The sequence below is a fragment of the Penicillium expansum genome, assembly GCF_000769745.1.
Source record: "Penicillium expansum strain MD-8 chromosome Unknown contig48, whole genome shotgun sequence".
Classification (NCBI taxonomy): Eukaryota; Fungi; Ascomycota; class Eurotiomycetes; order Eurotiales; family Aspergillaceae; genus Penicillium; species Penicillium expansum.
The window spans coordinates 53,318-71,449 of NW_015971175.1; the positions used below are offsets into that span (position 1 = coordinate 53,318).

Genomic DNA, 18,132 nt, shown 5'->3' on the forward strand with positions numbered 1-18,132 from the left:
AGAAGCAATCGAGCCAATGGCAGGAGGGGCGGAGGGAGTTTCGAAATGTAGGTAGATCAAATTCTCTGTGCGGGCACAGCATGATCACAGATCAATGGTCGAGGCGCGATGGTTTTAGTCGGGGGACTATTTTTCACCCAACATCTCCTTGCGCATCTCCTCCCGTTGTGTCCGCGTTTGTTCCTTCTCCTTTGCGCGCTGCGCTTCCAACGCTGCTCGCTTCTGGTCTATTTCTTCCTGGGCGGCGTACCAGACTAAAAAAATCGGAGTTATAACCATTAGCCACTGATGCACTTTCAGGCCTGAGCGACCCCGGTTCCACGGAGCTACTCATTCCCGGGGTCAATTGCAAGTGCATAACATACTGGACTTATCGGACTTGGACCACTCCTTCAGTTTACTGACGTAGTCATCGAATTCCTGCGCTCGGCGGTCCCCCTGTTCGGCGCTGCGCTTCTGCAGATCCGGGTTGTATCGCTTCCTAAGCTCTTCGTCGGAGGGTCGGAGGTATTCAACAAAAGCGGGGCCACCGACGACCATGAGAAGGCCACTATGGTGAGAACCGAATGTGAGCACGAATCTTTGCCACGGTGTAGGCGATTATCACTTACCCGGCAATCGTCTTCGCCCATAATCCGGCGCGAGACATGGTGAATGCGAAGTTCGGATGCTGATTACCGATTCAAGGCTTCGGTATGACGATGTGGTTCTCGGATGACTCGGGGAGATATAACTCGAGATAGATGGTGAGACCGATGGAGATCATCAACATCATCGCGGCTCTCATTTGCTGTTCGAGGCGGCGTGGCGCAGCCGATGTGGCGCAGTACCACGCTTTGCCCGATCAAGCATGTCTCACGTTTTCGTGTTTCTCCCCCACACTTTTGTCACTTTTGTCATCTTTAATTGACTTTTCATTGACCGTGACGTCTTATGGAAGTGTTCCGAGACAGATGTGGAGTATCTCATGTGCTACCCACCTACGGAGTACTTATTTTTACGAAGTCCATACCTCCGAGGTACCGTTATATAACCTTGGGCAGCTTTCAGGGGTGCCCAATTGTACTGGTCCACGGGTGGGCACAGGGTCTAGTTTAGTCATCATTGTTTGACCCTGGGCCAACCTTGGAATTTGGGCTGTAAGCCCTGGATTTGGATAATAGAATAGCCAGGATTACAGAGTACAGAGTACAGTTACTAAGGAAGCACTACCCAGGTGGATCCCAACAAACTCCCGTTGGCGTTGAAACTTCCAAGGTTTGATTGTGATGGGCTTACTCTGTACTCCGTACAGGACAAGGAAGTCTGCAGGACCCGCCAGCTTCGAACGCCCCCCTGATCGTCAGGCACCGAGTGGGATGAATTAATTCCCAACGGGATTTATCTTGATATATCACATCATCCACTGTATAACAACTACCCCCCTTGGTAACTTAGATCAAAGTAGCAATTTCAAGTGGGAATATCCATGGATAATAATAGGAACATGGGTCTATGATGGCATTGAATTTTCCATTTAAGCCCAGAAAATGATCCAATGTAGTTAGTGCACTAATAGGCGTAAAAGGAGATTGGATACCCATATAAAAAAAGTATGAAAAGTATGAAAAGTATGGGAAAAATTATGAAAAGTGTCTCTCAGTGTGGGTCAAGAGACTGTTTAATTTAAAGGTCACCTGCTCCGACCGCCCCTAAATCCATTCTGCCCCCCGCTTGATTTACTCGGAACTTCTTCAATTTACTTTGCATCGGTGTGGCTCCTGACCTCCTCAGGTGCTTGATCGGCTTGCGACAGGCTCGTTGGTCATTCGACACTGTGGTCTGGCATTGCGCGAGGTAAGGATCAGTGTGGAGTCCCGCCGGTTGCCTATTCGCGATATCCATGGATCGTGAAATGGATGAGCTAACTCCAAATTACAGCCCTGGAGCCCTGGAGTTTACCGAACTGTCCACTCCTTGCATGCGACTACCCACCAACAAGATTTGCACCGTGAATGGGCCCCCGAAGTCTACTCGAATCGCCATTGTATAGTACGCCTGTCAGCTTGCGCCATGTCATACCCCCAGCAACATCAAGCGCAGAGGCCGCCACCTTTGCGACAATACAACAATGCCCCTCCGCGTTCTATGACATCCCCAGGAGGATATTCGCAAGATGGCTCCCACGGAGGGTACAGCGACGGTGGCATGAGTAGCCATAGCTCCCAGCAGATTGACCCGGGCTACGACGATGCGGCATACAGTTACCAGTCCAGCTCCTCCGGTTCGCAACCATATGGTGCTACGCAATCTCAGCCACGCTCGATGCGCCCACCGGGCCCACCAGGCCCGGGAAATGGACGACCTCCAGGCCCTGGATACGATGATGGGCGCGGCTATCCTCCTGGTGGAAGACCACCGCCGCAATCGCGGCCAAGAACACGTATGTAAATTCAGACAGAGATCCCCGAGCGGCAACTAATCGGCTTCAAGCTGGTGGACGCCCACCCCCAGGCGGTACCTTCGACAATCCCTTTCCCTCCTTCCCAAATCGAGACCCAAGAGATCCGAGGGCGCCTAGAGACCCGCGAGACCTGCGAGACCCCCGAGACCCAAGAGATCCGAGGGCGCCTAGAGACCCGCGAGACCTGCGAGACCCCCGAGACCCAAGAGATCCGAGAGCGCCTAGAGACCCGCGAGATCCTAGAGACCCGAGAGCGCCCAGAGACCCGCGAGATCCTAGAGACCCGCGAGATCCTAGAGACCCCAGAAGAGGCCCTCGAGATCCTAGAGACCCGCGAGATCCTAGAGACCCCCGAGATCCTAGAGATCGGGGCGGCCCACCATCCCGAGGAGGGCTAGAGAACGATATGGCTGCAATGGACATCAATGGGAGTGCCCCGCCTAGACCACACACTTCAAATTCCAATGGAAGATGGCCAGATATGCGACAGCCACCTCCACGCGGACCTCCACCAGGGCAAGGCCGGGGTGGCTATCCAATGGGTCCAGTGCGAGCTGCTAGCTCGGGCAGATCAGACCGACCTGGCAGAGACTATCCAGAATCCATGGGCCCGTCTATGCCCCCGCCACCAAGAAGCGCAACGATGCCACCTCCCCCAGGTGCACCACTCTATCCAGGCCAGTCGACCTACCAAGAAACAGATTACCCAGCGAACCCCATAAGCGAACCTCCTATGCGTCCTGATACTGCTGGGAGCATGCGCTCCCCACGATCTCGTGGCCCCAACGATATAGACCCCGGCCTAATGATCCATCCCACTGTATTGATGATTCCCCCAGAACCCGCCAATCGTGTTTCATATGCGCCCAAGGAATTTCTGGACAGCTATTATGAGTCTGGTGGTGCTGATGAACCTGATATGCCTAATTTTGATGCCATGCCAGACCCTCAGCAGCACACCCCGATTGATGAGATGGGTCTGGAAACCACACCGGCCAAGAGACCAGTCCATGGTCCGACTTCTTTACCTGGAGACTACGCATATCCCCCCAACGGAGTGGAGGCTATGCACCCCCAATCTCAACCAAATTTCCAACAAGCAGACGCTGCCAATCAGTTCCAAAATGCGGGATTCCAGTTTGGTATTCCTGGAGAACCTTCCCTTGCGCCCGCCTTCGACCACTCAGGCCCTGCTGGATATGTGTCGAATGGTTACGAAGATTACGCCGGTCACTCGCATGGTCCTTCCCCGGTCCGGACCAACCAGTCAGGCTATTCCCACGAACAGGTCGAAATGCCAGATCCTCACCAGAATCCCAGTGCTCTTCCTCACCAGAATCCCGGTGCTCTTCCTCACCAGAGTCCCGATGCTCTTCCTCACCACCCAGCCCCATTCCGCCCCGGCCATGATCAAGGGTCAAAACCTACACCAGTTCGGCAATACACCGCTCCTGAAACCATCACAGCCCCCGCTGCTCCACAGCCAATGGTGTCTGGTGCAACGGCTAAGACTCCTGTCACGATTGAAGAGATACAGCGGCTACAACAGCAGGCGCGAGGCAATCCTTCTGATCAGAAGACTCAACTTCTCCTCGCCAAAAGGCTGGTCGAGGCATCTACAGTTCTTGTAGAGGACAGCAGCAGACTTGATCCGAAAACCAAAGCCAAGGCCAAGGAGAAGTATGTGATGGATGCGCATAAGATTCTCAAAAAGCTTGTTACAGCTGGGTACTCAGAAGCGCAGTTTTTCCTGGCTGACTGCCACGGTGAGGGCCTACTAGGACTAGAAGTCGACCCCAAGGAAGCTTTCTCACTATATCACTCTGCTGCAAAGCAAGGACACGCACAGTCTGCATACCGTGTGGCTGTATGCTGCGAGATCGGCCAGGAAGAAGGTGGCGGTACCAAACGTGACCCATTCAAGGCCGTGCAATGGTACAAGCGTGCCGCTGCGCTCGGTGATACACCCGCCATGTACAAAATGGGAATGATTAATCTAAAGGGACTGCTGGGTCAAGCTCGGAACCCCCGGGAGGGTGTATCATGGCTCAAGCGCGCGGCTGACCGTGCAGACGAGGAAAATCCGCACGCTCTCCACGAGCTTGCCCTCATGTATCAAAACGCTAGCGGTAATGATATCATCGTCCGCGACGAGCAGTATGCTTCCCAGCTATTTCACCAAGCTGCGGAGCTGGGCTACAAGTTTTCGCAATTCAGACTTGGTACTGCCTACGAGTACGGCCTTATGGGATGCCCCATTGACAATCGCACAAGTATCATCTGGTACACCCGTGCCGCGGCCCAGGGTGAACACCAGAGTGAACTCGCACTTAGTGGCTGGTATCTCACTGGATCAGAGGGCATTCTACTGCAGAATGATACCGAGGCCTATCTGTGGGCTCGTAAGGCCGCCACCGCAGGTCTTGCCAAGGCAGAATATGCTATGGGATATTTCACTGAAGTCGGAATCGGCTCTGCTGCTAACCTAGATGACGCAAAGAGATGGTACTGGCGCGCAGCTGGTGAGTCGCCTTCCCTTTGACTGCTTTTCGTTTTAGACTCAGCTGACCTTTTTCTTCAGCCCAAGGATTCCCCAAGGCTCGTGAGCGCCTTGAAGACCTTAAGAAGGGTGGAAGTCGAATGCAAAAGACTCGTCTCTCACGCTCGGCCGTTAATAAGCAGAGTGATGGAGACTGCGTTCTCATGTAATTGGATATTTTCGTCCCTTCCTTTTTTTGCTTCGTTTTAGACATGGCTTGCATGTATGCATTTCCCTTCATGATCACCGGCGCTTGATGTATTCTGCCCCGGTCAAGAACGCTTCTTTTCTACCTCCTGGACTTCACGATTACTTTATTTCCTTATTTTTCGATGCCCTTCTGTGATTCACATTGCTCCTCTTCTTGTTCTTCTTCTTCTTTTCTCCCCCCTTTTATTCTTATGTTTTTTTAACGAATCGGACGTGCATGACTGGAATGGAAACGATGGAGCCTGTGTACGTAGATTGTTGAACATTAATACGTGTACGATGTTATCAATATCCGAAATAATCCCGATGTCCAATATATCCTAGATATCCGTAAATCCGAGCCAATGTTGGGCGGATATATGGATTGTCAGCGGGTGAATTCCGCACTGGCACATAGCTTGTGCATTTAATTTCCAATGCTCGGGCTTATAATCGGCTCTCTGCGCTTCCGAAAGCATCTAATTAATCAGCCCTGGTTCGACAGAACTAAGTTTTTTTTTTGCCTTGCAATCTGAATATAAAATACTAGGGCCGCTATTTGTTGAGTTCTGCGAAGTAGTATATTATTGCCAGCTCCATTCAAAACAAGCCATATATGTCTTCCGAATCAAGCCGACATAACGACTCGGAAACACAAACACCAAATTTATTCAGCGGACGCAAACTCACTCTTATATCTCTTTTGACCGTTCTTGCAGCCGTACTTATTACCCTATTCTGGGGAAACACCGCCAATCTGTTCGGTCTCCGACGCCTTTTCGGATCTTCTGCGCGCACAGCGGCAGTACCTCTATCAGCTTCAGCATCTGTTGCAGCAGCTGCGACCCTGAAGGGACAATCAGACGCAATTACTAGCGATCACATACAATCCAGCATGAAGACACCCATTTACTTCCTCAGCCATGGCGGGGTGAGTTATTCGGATCCTGGCTCTAATCATGAACTTAAAGCTGATTTGATATCCACCAGCCAAACATCATGTACGAGCTCGACCACCCGGCTTACCGCAAGCTTGGTGAGATTGGGCGCGAGATTACCACTAAGGTCAAGCCGAAGGCGGTTGTGGTATTCTCGGCGCATTGGCAGGGCGGCCGAAATACGATCGAGGTGAATACCGCCGAGAAGACTGATTTGATCTATGAGTATGTTTGATATCAAAATCCCAGCCGCTATTCTGTACTTCAAACTAATTGGGTTCAGTTTCGGTGGTTTCCCAAGCCATTACTATAAAGAGAAGTACCCCAATGTGGGTAGCAAGGAGGTAGCGAATGAAGTGTTGAGGTTGTTGAAGGAAGCCAAGATCCCGGCCGAAGGCGTGAAGCGCGGACTCGACCACGGCGTGTGGGCTAGCTTCAAGTGCGGTATGTGACAGTTCGCATCAAAACGGAAATTCAATGCTGACGTGGACAATGCAGCCTTCGAGCCAGACTCAAACCCACTGAACGTTCCCGTCGTGCAAGTGTCGCTCTTCGGTACCGAAGACCCAGACCAGCACTACCGGCTCGGACAGGCAGTTGCGAGTCTTCGCGAGCAGAATATCGTGATCATCGTGTCTGGAATGGCTGTGCATAACTTGCGTGATCTGCGCTTTGCGTTTGGCAGTTCGACCCCGATGCCGTATGCGGTTAGCTTCGACAAGGCGCTCAAGGATGCCGTGACGACTGCGCCGGCTGAACGGCAGAAGGCCATGGCTGAGCTGATGAAGAGACCGGATGCACGCCAGGCTCACCCTTCCTTTGAGCATTTGCTGCCTATTCATATTGGGGCTGGTGCTGCAGGCGAGGATCTGGGTAAGAGGATCTGGACGCTCCCCGAGGGGAGTATGAGCTGGGCGCAGTACCGGTTTGGCGAGGTTGGCAATGCTAGTAGCACATTATGAGATAGTACCAACTCATCTCTGGAAGTAATTAAATTGGATTTGTTTTGGATATGAGCTTCGATTTCATCTATAGGTACAGAAGATGGGCGTAGGACGGTGGGAACGCGGGGGCATAAAATAGATCTGCAGAGAAACCAAAAGAAGTTATAGCTGCTGCTTCACCAACTGTGTAATGCGCTCTTCAATCTGGGCGTCCGACAGGCCTAGAAATATCAATTAGCATTGAAACTTGATACAAAATTATGATTGGCGGGGGATATTTACCGGACAAAGCTTCTTGCTTCTCCTTGCCGAAAGCTATTGAGAGGAAATCACCACGTTAGCTTAACTCGCTTGTCTAAAGAGCCCACACAATGGGCTTATAGGTGTCTTGTCATACCATATCGGGCATAGACTCGGGGCTGGGTGCCCGCGGCCTCGCGGATCATGATGGGAGTCTGGGGGTTGTGCTTCTTCATAGTCGGGTAGGCGCGGTTCAGGAAAGATCTATAGGTGTAAGTGAAGGTCAATCAGTGGGCTGAAACCTCAATCGCCTTGGGTCGGGGTGTACGCACCTTGTGGCCGCGCTCGCTTCGGAGGTCTGGCAGAAGAGGAAGCGGAGCTCCTTCAGGCCTTGAGTGAAAACGTACTTGCCAGACATGGTGGCAGGATGGTCAAGCAAATGTAAAAATTATCGAAATAGAGGTCTCAGATGAGCCACAGGGGGATGAGCGTGGGAGCAGTGGAATTGACTTGCTGGACAGTCTGCGATGCAGTGCATTATTCACGACGGCGTTGATTCGCTGCGCAGAGCCATAATCCCGCTAGTCCCAATACCAACTAGCGCGACATGCTTACATCAGCTTCAATATTTGCCAAAGCGTCATAGTTAGCGACAGCGCAAGAGAGATACTAAGTGAGAGATAATTAATTGAAGTAGATTATACTGGTTGCTTGAGAGTAGCCCTTTCATCTTTTCTAGACTATATTTTCATTTACCTGCGGTTGTGGTGGTTATTTGCCCTATCTAGCCTCCCCAACGGAAAACTCCCCCTTCCACCGATCACGGCCATCCATCCATCTTCCCTCTCACTCGAACCACCATCCCAGCTATCACCATGTCGTCTCGCGTGGGTTTCCGCTTCGTGAACAACGCTCGCTTTGCATTCCGCAATGCCTCCGCGCCATTCCGCCGGCCGGGTGCCCAGGGCTTCCGCTGGCAGAGCTCCGAGGCCGGTGCTGGAGAGCAGCAGAACGCCTTCCAGCGCCTGTGGAACAGCCCTGTTGGTATGAAGACTGTCCACTTTTGGTAAGGATTCTAAGCATACTGCATTTTTCTTATTGTCTCTTTTGGTTCTCCGAATTGATGCTAACTTCTGTTTTGCAGGGCTCCGGTTATGAAGGTACGATAACTCCATTTCCTCATTTAATATCATCTATACCTCGAGCCACCCTTCCGAATACAAGATACCCAACAAATACCACCGTATCCTGCGAGACTTCTGCGTGTACCTGCTGAGCACCATGGCTAACATATTCCCCTACAACAGTGGTGTCTGGTCCTCGCCGGTATCTCCGATTTCGCTCGTCCCGCCGAGAAGCTCTCCCTCACCCAGAACGCTGCTCTGATGGGCACTGGTGCTATCTGGACTCGCTGGTGCCTGATCATCAAGCCCCGCAACGTCCTGTAGGTGGAACCCGATAGCAGACCCGCCGGGTATCAATGCTAATACGATATAACCCTATAGGCTCGCCGCTGTGAACTTCTTCCTTGGATGCGTGGGTGCCGTCCAGGTGACTCGTATCTTCCTGTGGCAGCGCAGCCAGTCCGATTCAACCGTTGAAGCTGCCAAGGTGATTGAGCATGAAGCTGTTGACTCCGTCAAGGCCACCGCCCACGCGGCCGAAGGCGCCGTGAAGAAGGTTATTGAGAAGTCGACTTAGATGTGGAATGGATTCCATGTTGAAGGCAGATGAACTTGAAAGAGTGTTCCTAAATACACCTAGACCGGTATCTTTAGGGGCCTATTACCTGCGCTGAGGGGGATTTTTAGGAGAATCTTGGGGTTGAGGGAGCTCGCTTGAGATGATCATTGTTTCATCTCCTCTGGGCATAGAATCTGGTCCTTTTATTGGACAGGCGTTGTACATATAAAGCATGTTTCAAAGTGATTGGTTACTGTTCCTTTCGGCGAGACGTCCTCGAGAATCCCGAAGAATTTCTAGTAGCATTTGTCTTGTAATCCCAACTATCTCCTGTTTGGTGGTTTCTATTTAGGAGGCTATGACGCTGATGATATCTAGCTTCATCCATTTGAAATGTATTGGATTTAGGAACTCTGCTTGCTCTACCCATAATTTATCCGGGATTTTCCTCCCAATCGGGGAAATCGCGCCAAATATTCCTCCTATCAGGCTTGCTTGGGGACCACTTTCGCGCAACACGAGACTCAATTTATCTCCAGCCGCTTTTCCACGAAACGGAAACACACCATACAAGCCATTGCCATTCCCCGGTTTCTCCACACATTGCGGAGTCGCTAGCTTGTTTCCCCGGAGCAAATTGAACGATATGGGGTTACCCCATTATCTGACTGTAAAGGGCGGTCCTTAACGTTGACCCCGATCGAGTTAGGCGGGGGTAATAGAAGAAATAAATTGTTAATGGCGAGACTATATATAAGCTGTCCTGGAAGTACCCGAATGTTCGTATCTTTAGCCGAGAACACTGCCAATTCAACTAAGCCACCCCTTGATTCTCTTGACACCAACGATGAAGATTTCAAATACTTTGACCCAGGTATTGGGTATTTGGTTGTCAGTCAGTGCTGCAGTTGAGGCTAAGGAATACTCTCGAACCGAAGCTTGCCACCCACACCGTCCATTCAAGCCCCTTCCAGCCAGCCATGCCAGAACTCGCACCTGTCATGTAGCCAACCATGGCCATGGACGCGACGATTCGGCCAATGTTCTTACCGCATTGAAGAAATGCAACAACGGTGGAAAGGTTGTCTTTGATGCCGGCAAGACATATACGATTGGAAAGGCACTTGACATGACTTTCTTGAAGCATGTGGATCTCGGTATGTAACGCACGTTGGACTTCGATATGAGATGAGCGAGTACTTACGCAAGCTGTAATAGAAATCCAAGGCCATGTCCAATTTAGCAATGACACGGACTATTGGCAGGCAAATGCATTCAGCCAGGTCTACCAAAACGCCACAACGTTCTTCCAGATCGGTGGTGAGGATGTCAATCTCTATGGCGACGGTACCCTAGACGGCAACGGTCAGGTCTGGTATGACTTGTATGCAGAGGATGCCCTCATTCTGCGGCCCATTCTGGTGGGTATAATTGGGCTAAATGGAGGTACCATTGGGCCTCTCAACCTTCGTTATTCGCCTCAGTGGTATCACTTCGTGGCAAACTCATCCAACGTCCTCTTTGACGGACTTGACATCAGTGGGTTCAGCAGCAGTGCGCATGAGGCTAAGAACACTGATGGATGGTAAGTCCATCTGCATCAAAAGATAAGTTAGCTTCAGTGGGCTAATATCTTCAATAGGGACCTCTATCGTTCGACAAATATTGTTATCCAGAACTCGGTGATCAACAATGGAGATGGTACAGTTCCCTTAAAACATTTGAACCGATATTCTTTACTAACCATGCCAAAGATTGTGTCTCGTTCAAGCCCAATGTTACCGACATTCTTGTCCAGAACCTTCATTGCAACGGTTCCCACGGTATTTCCGTTGGCTCTCTGGGCCAATATCCAGGCGAGGTCGATATTGTGCAGAATGTGCTCGTGTACAATATTTCCATGTTCAACGCATCGGTAAGTTTAATACTGCGGGTGAGACAATGACGCTTCTAACAACATTATGAAGGATGGTGCGCGTATCAAGGTCTGGCCTGGGGCTTCCGCTGCTCTCTCTACCGACCTACAGGGCGGCGGCGGGTCCGGCCTGGTAAAGAACATTACCTACGACGGCATGACCATTGACAATGTCGACTATGCCATCGAAGTGACCCAGTGCTATGGCCAGAAGAATTTGACTCTCTGCAACGAGTTCCCCGTACGTGTCCACCAATCTCTTTTTGTCCCTATTGGTTTTATTCCGGCTTGATAGCGTTACAAAGGCTAGCTAACACATATACCACACAGAGCAACCTTGTTATCGAAGATGTTCTCTTCAAGAATTTCAACGGTGTCACCTCCGGTAAACGCGACCCTTATGTGGGAATGATTGTCTGCTCAAGTCCCAATGTAAGTGCTCCAATGCCACAGTTATAACTCGCCATCTAACTTGTACAGGTTTGCTCAAATATCAACGCCAGTAACATTGACGTTGTTAGCCCCGATGGGGATGACCAGTTCACTTGCACAAATGTGGGTTTATCTTGAAGATTCACGCGACGCTGATGACACACATACTGACATACTTCCTCTACATTTAGGTTGATAACAGCTTGCTGGATGTGAAATGTGCTTCATCTAGCTAGAGAAGCCAGCCCAAGAACAATATTTAGAGTCTTGTTTGCAAATAGAACAATTAGTTTTCAGATCTCGACAAAGAGGGCCATTTCCGCTCCTATAGGCACCACGTGGATACGGTCTACAAGCATCAGCTGTAATTAGTCATTCTCAGACGCTCTTGTACTTTTAATACTATAAATTGCTAGAGAAAAGTTACCCCCTACCTACAGTAGCTGGTTATATATCTAGGGATGGCGAACTGAGCACTAGCCATTATAATTCTGATTTATGAAGATAAGCATGCATTATATATGTTGATTATCATTTTATTTGAATAGATAATACGTTGTCTTGGCTAAATATATATACCGATGGGCATTTCATCCTAATATATGAGTATTCGTACCTTACAGAATTGAAAATGTGAGGTTTATACTTAGACCCAACCCAGACCTAACCCGGTATATGTTAGGAGGTTAAGCCCTTCGACCTAGCAATATTCTAGGTCAGACTAGGTAACCTAGTACGCTTCATGATTCTCCTCATTCTGAGTGTGACGCACTAATTATTTCTCCGGGTATTGGAGCGTGACTTGGGTACTGGGGTCGAAATGCCAGGATGTGCCCAAGTGCCCAGTAAGACCGGTATTATATAATCAACTCCCCCCCCCCTTCCAAGGTTCTAAGGTTGCTTTGTTTGGCATGTCGGAAATTCGAGTTGCGGTATAAAGTAATGAATCCTATCCGACTGATTTGATTCTTCTGGCAAACTCGCGTTCTCTTGGACCCGTCCGTTTAAACGAACTATGCTGATTCCTCGGTGTCTTCTCTCCTCTTCCCATCCTAATCTTCGACACGAAGTCATGCTCACTCGGTTGCGTCTCAGGCTACCAAGTCGTATTCCAGTGAACTATCACCGCACTCAAGCCACACATTTCCGGACAAAACAAGATGTTGTTCCTCGTGGTACAACTCCGAGGCCGATTGCCCAAAAACTTCAGAGACCCATTGCATTACTATTTGATTGGTTTTCGCACTCTCAAAGCCGACGACCATATACTACCCAACTGTGCCTTACACCGCTGATATTCTGTCTTGGTGACTTTTCAGCACAAATGATAGGAGATGATGATTTCGACTATCATCGCTCGCTGCGCAGTGTAATCATCGGTCTTGTTATCGCAATTCCTAGTCATGAATGGTTCCTGTTCTTGGGGCGGCGGTTCAATTACAGCTCACCCTCTCTGTCTTTGGGGGCGAAGGTAGCTGCCAACCAAACCTTTTACACTCCGATGTTCAATGTCTATTTTTTTGCGTTTCATGGACTCCTCGCCGGGGAGGGGCTTTGGGGTGCAATTGAAAGAGTGAAAAATACAGCATCTATCAGTATTCCCAGAAGCTTTCTATATTGGCCTTTGGTGACGGCATTCAACTTTTCATATATCAAACCCCAGTCTCGATCGATTATGACATCGATATTCTCTGTTTTTTGGCAATCATACTTAAGTTGGTTGAATAGTTCTGCCGGAGAGGGAAAAGGAGAGCCCACATGCAATTCTGGGTCATCTGTGTGACTGCCGTGGAAGGTTCAGATCGTCAAATGCTCATGTTCGACGACAACTGACAAAACCAACGTCTCGCAATCATATTCCTCTGGATACATGTTCATAACGTCTTGTAAGACGTCTTATGAGAACAAACTTTGAATGTAAGATGTAGCGGCATGTATAAGTAAAGGGACGGGTATCATAACCGATTATTGGATGACCTTATTGGCACAAAACCTCTCCCTATCGTGCTAGACTTTTTTTAAAGATGATCAATGTGCACGAGTTTCACCTTTGATGCCCTTAAGGCTCGATAAATCGTGACGAGAACTTTTGCAGCTTATGACAACGCTAGGGCAATTTACAACTTATCGACAAACGCCTTTCTGGGATACGACAAGGATAGACTTGACCTAGAACGTTGAGTCCAATTATAGGACCGAACCGTCGAGGAACTCTAATTTCTGGGTACTTAGCAATGATCGTGATCTTCAGTACTATTTATTCTCTGTATTACTTACTATTAGTAGGCTACATCTTAGAATCTTAGTAAGGAATACTTGGAGTAGAATAACCTCATAGCACTTATTTACTTTTATAACTAATGATAGCCTAAATTTTAATAGAAGCTGCTGGTGTAAATTCAAGCTGGCTGGACCCCACGTGTTGTGTAATGGTATATATACTAGTTAGATTGCATCAAGGCACGATGTAAAATTGTTTTATCTATATATAATCCACTCAGATTTACCTTTATCTAGCTATGCACGCATCCTAGTACCAAGGGCATATATTTCTAGAGGGGCTTCATCGATGGTTATAATTACAAAAACGGCCGGAAAGATTATAAAGAAATGCCATGCTAGTTTCCTGACCGCAGCCTTATACACCTGCCTGAGGGAATGGTCGAAACCCTATCTCGAGATATCAAAGAGGTTACTATGTTATATTATAGGGAACTTCTAAAATCCTAAAGAATACGGGGATAAAGTAAGTCCAAATGCTTTAGCATTTTTGATATCTATTCCATTCGGGGCGGCCCTGTAGTGTCGCCCGCCATTTACTTCTCGCTTAGGTACGGAGTACGCTCCCCTACCTCGCTACCCCTCGCGAGCCTTTTCTACCCCCGGCCATCTGCAAACTTGCACCTCTTTGTTCCTTTTCATTCTTCGGAAATCAACCATTTCCGGTCAGTTGAGGCCCTGTCTTTAGTCCCTACGGAGTCACTATGTCAGACGAAGAGCAGCATGAAGCCTCAATGAGGAACGCCGCTCGACTTGACAATGCGGAACCAAAAGACGAAAGCGCCGCCAAGGAGGTCCGACTGCTCGATCGCTTCACATGGGCTAACTTCACCTGCACTCAGTCTACTGGCGGCGTGGCCATTCTTCTCTCCGAAACCCCCCATCAATTTCGCGGGCTGCAGACCGCCGGTGTCGTAGTCTTCATCCTCAACCTAGTTTTGTTCGTCCTCTTCACCACAGCCATTATCTGTCGGTTCGTGCAGAGACCTTCCAGCTTACGCAAATCCCTAACGAACCCCCCGGAAGCCTACTTCACAGGCTCTCTATGGCTCTCGATGGCGACCATCATCATATGCATGCAACGTTTCGGTGTTCCTCATGCCGGTCCTTGGGCCATCGTCGCCGTCCGGGTTCTCTTTTGGACCTATGCTGCTATCACCCTGGCGTATAATATCGTCGTCTTCGTCGTCATGTTTATCGTTTGCCCCCTCGAGCCTGGCACCATGAGCCCACCAATGTTTCTGATGATTTTTAACGCCATGCTGACCGGAACTGTTGCGTCGTCTATTGCAGCATATCAGCCTCTCTCACAGCGAATGGCCATAATCGTTGCCGGCGTTGCTTTTCAGGGTCTTGGGTGGATCTTGTGCATCTTATTTCTTCCACTCTTCGTGGGCAACATGCTTATCAATGGCTTAGGCCCGGCAAACCAGAGACCTGGACTCTTCATATCCGTAGGTTCATCAGGATACACTATTGTGGCTCTCATTGGGTGCGCCAAGGCGATCCCTGACGAATACGGATACTTTGCGAAGCACCCTACTGCTTCAGAAACCCTGAATGTCATGGCATTGTGGATAGGCATATTCCTTTGGCTCTTCACATTCTGGCTTTTCGCGATTGCGCTGGTCGCTCACTTGCCCATTATGATTCCTAAATACGGCAATAGTATGTCGCAGCCAGAGATGAGTTTCACACTTCCTTGGTGGGCCATTATCTTCCCCAATATTGGCTTCACAATTGCCACGATTCGCATTGGCGAGGAGCTGGAATCCAACGCCATAGCTTGGGTGGCAACAGTTATGACTATGCTAGTATTTGCGGCATGGCTCATGGACTTATTCCTACATCTAAAGTCTATATTTCAAAGGCGTATCATGTAATATATGTTGGCAAATAGACAATATATCTTGTGCCAGAGTACCTTCAATGTTTCATACTCCAAATTGGGCTAAGTAATTATCTATTATTTACTATTACAGTAGCGATCAATGGGCGAATTTTATGCAAGGTCACACAGGAGAGCATCTCATAATGAACATCCCGGGCTGGGACAATAGAATCTTGAATATAAATTCATTTCAGAATGATCGTAATGTAAGATAACTAACTCGAAATTCCATCCAAAGTATGGTAGCAGTTTCTTTGTTGAAGAAAGAGAACAGCGCAAATAGCATTTCACCTTTGTTGAAAAGAGAGAAACTGTTTAGTAACCATTCACCTGCATTCACACTGGCTCGTTTAGGTTGTCACCAGCCTTCTCGGACTCGAGAACCGAAGGGATATCGATACACTTGGGGAAAAGCTCGATCGAGCGTTGGCTCCACCAAGGGTTCTTTGCGGCGATCGAGATCAAGTCTCTCCCCTCCACGTCGGAGTATTTCCCTAGGTAATACGCAACATAAATTGTAAAAAAGTGCGTAAAGAAGAATTTTTTGAAGAAATTTTCCTGGTCAAGGTCGATCTGGACAAACTCGATGTTACAGTTCTGAGGGACTTCCTTGCTACCGAAGAGCCCTTCCAGGGTCTGGATCTTATTCCGCGTGTATTCGTCGGCATTGGAGTCGCAAAAGGTGACGATGGCCTGCTTATTGGCCGGGTCGGAATAAGCAGCCACTTCGGTGTGGGAGAATTCGTGCAGGAGGTTTCTGTGAGTCGGAACCATGGCGATTTCGTTGAAAAACATGGTTGTCTGCTTGAGGAGGGTGACGTACCAGTCCGCCGTGCTCAGCAGGACGATCCGACTCCCCCTCAGTTTCTCGGCAATGGCCTCTGCTCGTTTGAGGGTTTCCTCGTGGAACTCAGCTTTCAGGAACTTGACCGAGTCCTCGAGCTCAGATTGGTATGAGGACTTTGTGATCTTCAGCTTGTGGAAGAGATCGAGGAATATCGAGAAGAACTGCTGAACGTGATATAGGGGGTATTCCCGGTCGGCATGCCGTAGCTTATACTGGATCAGCGAGGTGCCGTGCTCCTGGCACAGAGCTGCAATCTTCCCGCCTCCAGACAGAACGATCAGGTTTCTGTTTCCTGTCATCTTTCGCATGGTCTCGAAGAATAGGCACGGCTCGACCGACCAGCCGCTATAGCAGACGATAATCGTCAGCGTGGAGTCGTCTTTCAGGGTGTCTCTGTCGATAAACCAGTCGCTGTCGTAGTCGTTGACAACCTGGACATGTATCGGGATGTGCTCCGTTAGGAAGAAGCCCTTGACGATGTCTGACACCACCGAGGAGCATCCCATCCCATAGAAGACAATCCTCTTGAACTGCCCAGACTCGATCTTAATACGCAGACTGTTGTCCAGCCCACCTAGGTCGTACTCGTGGCCCCAGAGTATGCTTTCGAAGAGAGGATCGCCGAGCATTTGCTCAAGACGCTCTAGGCGTGGCTGCATTACCACTTCTTGTTTCTGCAACATGGCTTTGAATGAGAAGAGCCCAAGGCAAGGAACGGCTTATCCGTGGTATATGATAGGTTGAAAGGATTGCACCCTGTGTAGCAGATATAGCAGTATAGCGATGTAGGAGAGAGATGAGGAGCTTTAATTCTCATCAGGGAGTCTATCTGGGGTTCTCATACAGTTATATATTTGGTCCACCGCCTTATTCTCAATGAACCGTAGTCTGCCTTATACAGAAGGTACCCGTGGCTGCAGAATTCACATGCTTCTATGAATTCAATTCTAGGAGGATGCAAGGCTTCTCCTAGCCACGTCAAAGCCAAGCTCTTGGTATAGCTATCATCACCCATCCGCCGCTCGGGACAAACAATTTTCTGAGCGTGGGCCCTTCCGCGACTCTGGACTTTGCCATCGCTCGCACCCTCGACCAATCGATCTTTACTGTCTCGACTGGCCTCACTATTACGATGATCACACACCGGGAATATCGCTGACTTCCACATCTAGCTCCTCAAGCCGTACCGCCAATACTACCCTGTTGATATTGTGAAGGGTCTCGTGAGACTAACTGTCGTCAAGCATGTACGTATCACGCATATTACCATTGCTCTATATGGCTTTTCCTGCATATTTAAGAACCCTAGTGCTCGCATGACTGCGCAATAATTGCCCCCCCCTCTTGATAAAACTTCCTCATACGAGGCAATGCATATCTACCTATTTTAAGGGACCAATAGATAGAGATATCATGAAAATAACGGTTTATTCTGCTATACTATGCACATCTGCACCTCGCATATATCCCGCCCTAAATAGCTAGCTAGAGCATGGATCGTCCGGCTAACTACGGGCATATCCGCCTGCCTATATGATAAACTAATAAAAGTATATCTTTCTTGCTGGCTGTTATGCATATGTACCTATTTAAGAGACCAATATACAAATATCCCATAAAAATAACGGTGTATTCTGCTATATGTACTTCGTACTATGCCGCCACATCTGGCCCCGCATTTTCCCCGCCCGGCGCACTTTGACGGCAAACCACTACCGCTATTCAGGCCAATCATGGGTGCAGGAATGCAGCGCTAGTGGTGATGTTGGCTCCACCCTAGCCCGTGCCGCC

General features: G+C 49.2%; 10 protein-coding genes across 10 annotated transcripts; 6 read left to right on the forward strand and 4 right to left on the reverse strand.

Annotated features, from left to right (window-relative positions):
• Positions 1-126: 126 nt before the first annotated feature.
• Positions 127-649, reverse strand: PEX2_017490 (uncharacterized protein; the record flags this gene model as incomplete). The annotated part of the gene is made up of 3 exons (XM_016739024.1): positions 127-254; positions 366-550; positions 612-649. 3 exons carry the CDS (start codon positions 647-649, stop codon positions 127-129), a joined length of 351 nt encoding a protein of 116 aa, XP_016602911.1.
• A 1,016-nt stretch (positions 650-1,665) lies between these two features.
• On the reverse strand, positions 1,666-1,884 carry PEX2_017500 (uncharacterized protein; the record flags this gene model as incomplete). Its single annotated transcript, XM_016739025.1, has 1 exon — positions 1,666-1,884. One exon carries the CDS (start codon positions 1,882-1,884, stop codon positions 1,666-1,668), a length of 219 nt encoding a protein of 72 aa, XP_016602912.1.
• A 391-nt stretch (positions 1,885-2,275) lies between these two features.
• PEX2_017510 (uncharacterized protein) lies at positions 2,276-2,841 on the forward strand (the record flags this gene model as incomplete). The annotated part of the gene is made up of 2 exons (XM_016739026.1): positions 2,276-2,422; positions 2,473-2,841. 2 exons carry the CDS (start codon positions 2,276-2,278, stop codon positions 2,839-2,841), a joined length of 516 nt encoding a protein of 171 aa, XP_016602913.1.
• A 66-nt stretch (positions 2,842-2,907) lies between these two features.
• PEX2_017520 (uncharacterized protein) lies at positions 2,908-5,152 on the forward strand (the record flags this gene model as incomplete). The annotated part of the gene is made up of 3 exons (XM_016739027.1): positions 2,908-3,055; positions 3,103-4,965; positions 5,025-5,152. The coding sequence occupies 3 exons, from the start codon at positions 2,908-2,910 to the stop codon at positions 5,150-5,152; spliced, it is 2,139 nt and encodes a 712-aa protein (XP_016602914.1).
• Positions 5,153-5,787: 635 nt separating this feature from the next.
• PEX2_017530 (DODA-type extradiol aromatic ring-opening family dioxygenase) lies at positions 5,788-7,071 on the forward strand (the record flags this gene model as incomplete). Its single annotated transcript, XM_016739028.1, has 4 exons — positions 5,788-6,102; positions 6,162-6,334; positions 6,393-6,553; positions 6,608-7,071. 4 exons carry the CDS (start codon positions 5,788-5,790, stop codon positions 7,069-7,071), a joined length of 1,113 nt encoding a protein of 370 aa, XP_016602915.1.
• Positions 7,072-7,215: 144 nt separating this feature from the next.
• On the reverse strand, positions 7,216-7,711 carry PEX2_017540 (L51/S25/CI-B8 domain-containing protein; the record flags this gene model as incomplete). The annotated part of the gene is made up of 4 exons (XM_016739029.1): positions 7,216-7,274; positions 7,336-7,368; positions 7,451-7,557; positions 7,626-7,711. The coding sequence occupies 4 exons, from the start codon at positions 7,709-7,711 to the stop codon at positions 7,216-7,218; spliced, it is 285 nt and encodes a 94-aa protein (XP_016602916.1).
• A 457-nt stretch (positions 7,712-8,168) lies between these two features.
• Positions 8,169-8,994, forward strand: PEX2_017550 (mitochondrial pyruvate carrier family protein; the record flags this gene model as incomplete). The annotated part of the gene is made up of 4 exons (XM_016739030.1): positions 8,169-8,359; positions 8,438-8,453; positions 8,601-8,737; positions 8,799-8,994. 4 exons carry the CDS (start codon positions 8,169-8,171, stop codon positions 8,992-8,994), a joined length of 540 nt encoding a protein of 179 aa, XP_016602917.1.
• Positions 8,995-9,753: 759 nt separating this feature from the next.
• On the forward strand, positions 9,754-11,559 carry PEX2_017560 (putative extracellular exo-polygalacturonase; the record flags this gene model as incomplete). The annotated part of the gene is made up of 9 exons (XM_016739031.1): positions 9,754-9,871; positions 9,984-10,133; positions 10,195-10,561; positions 10,619-10,677; positions 10,731-10,891; positions 10,944-11,132; positions 11,222-11,323; positions 11,372-11,446; positions 11,515-11,559. 9 exons carry the CDS (start codon positions 9,754-9,756, stop codon positions 11,557-11,559), a joined length of 1,266 nt encoding a protein of 421 aa, XP_016602918.1.
• Positions 11,560-14,307: 2,748 nt separating this feature from the next.
• Positions 14,308-15,486, forward strand: PEX2_017570 (tellurite-resistance/dicarboxylate transporter family protein; the record flags this gene model as incomplete). The annotated part of the gene is made up of 1 exon (XM_016739032.1): positions 14,308-15,486. One exon carries the CDS (start codon positions 14,308-14,310, stop codon positions 15,484-15,486), a length of 1,179 nt encoding a protein of 392 aa, XP_016602919.1.
• Positions 15,487-15,830: 344 nt separating this feature from the next.
• PEX2_017580 (uncharacterized protein) lies at positions 15,831-17,024 on the reverse strand (the record flags this gene model as incomplete). The annotated part of the gene is made up of 1 exon (XM_016739033.1): positions 15,831-17,024. One exon carries the CDS (start codon positions 17,022-17,024, stop codon positions 15,831-15,833), a length of 1,194 nt encoding a protein of 397 aa, XP_016602920.1.
• Positions 17,025-18,132: the final 1,108 nt, after the last annotated feature.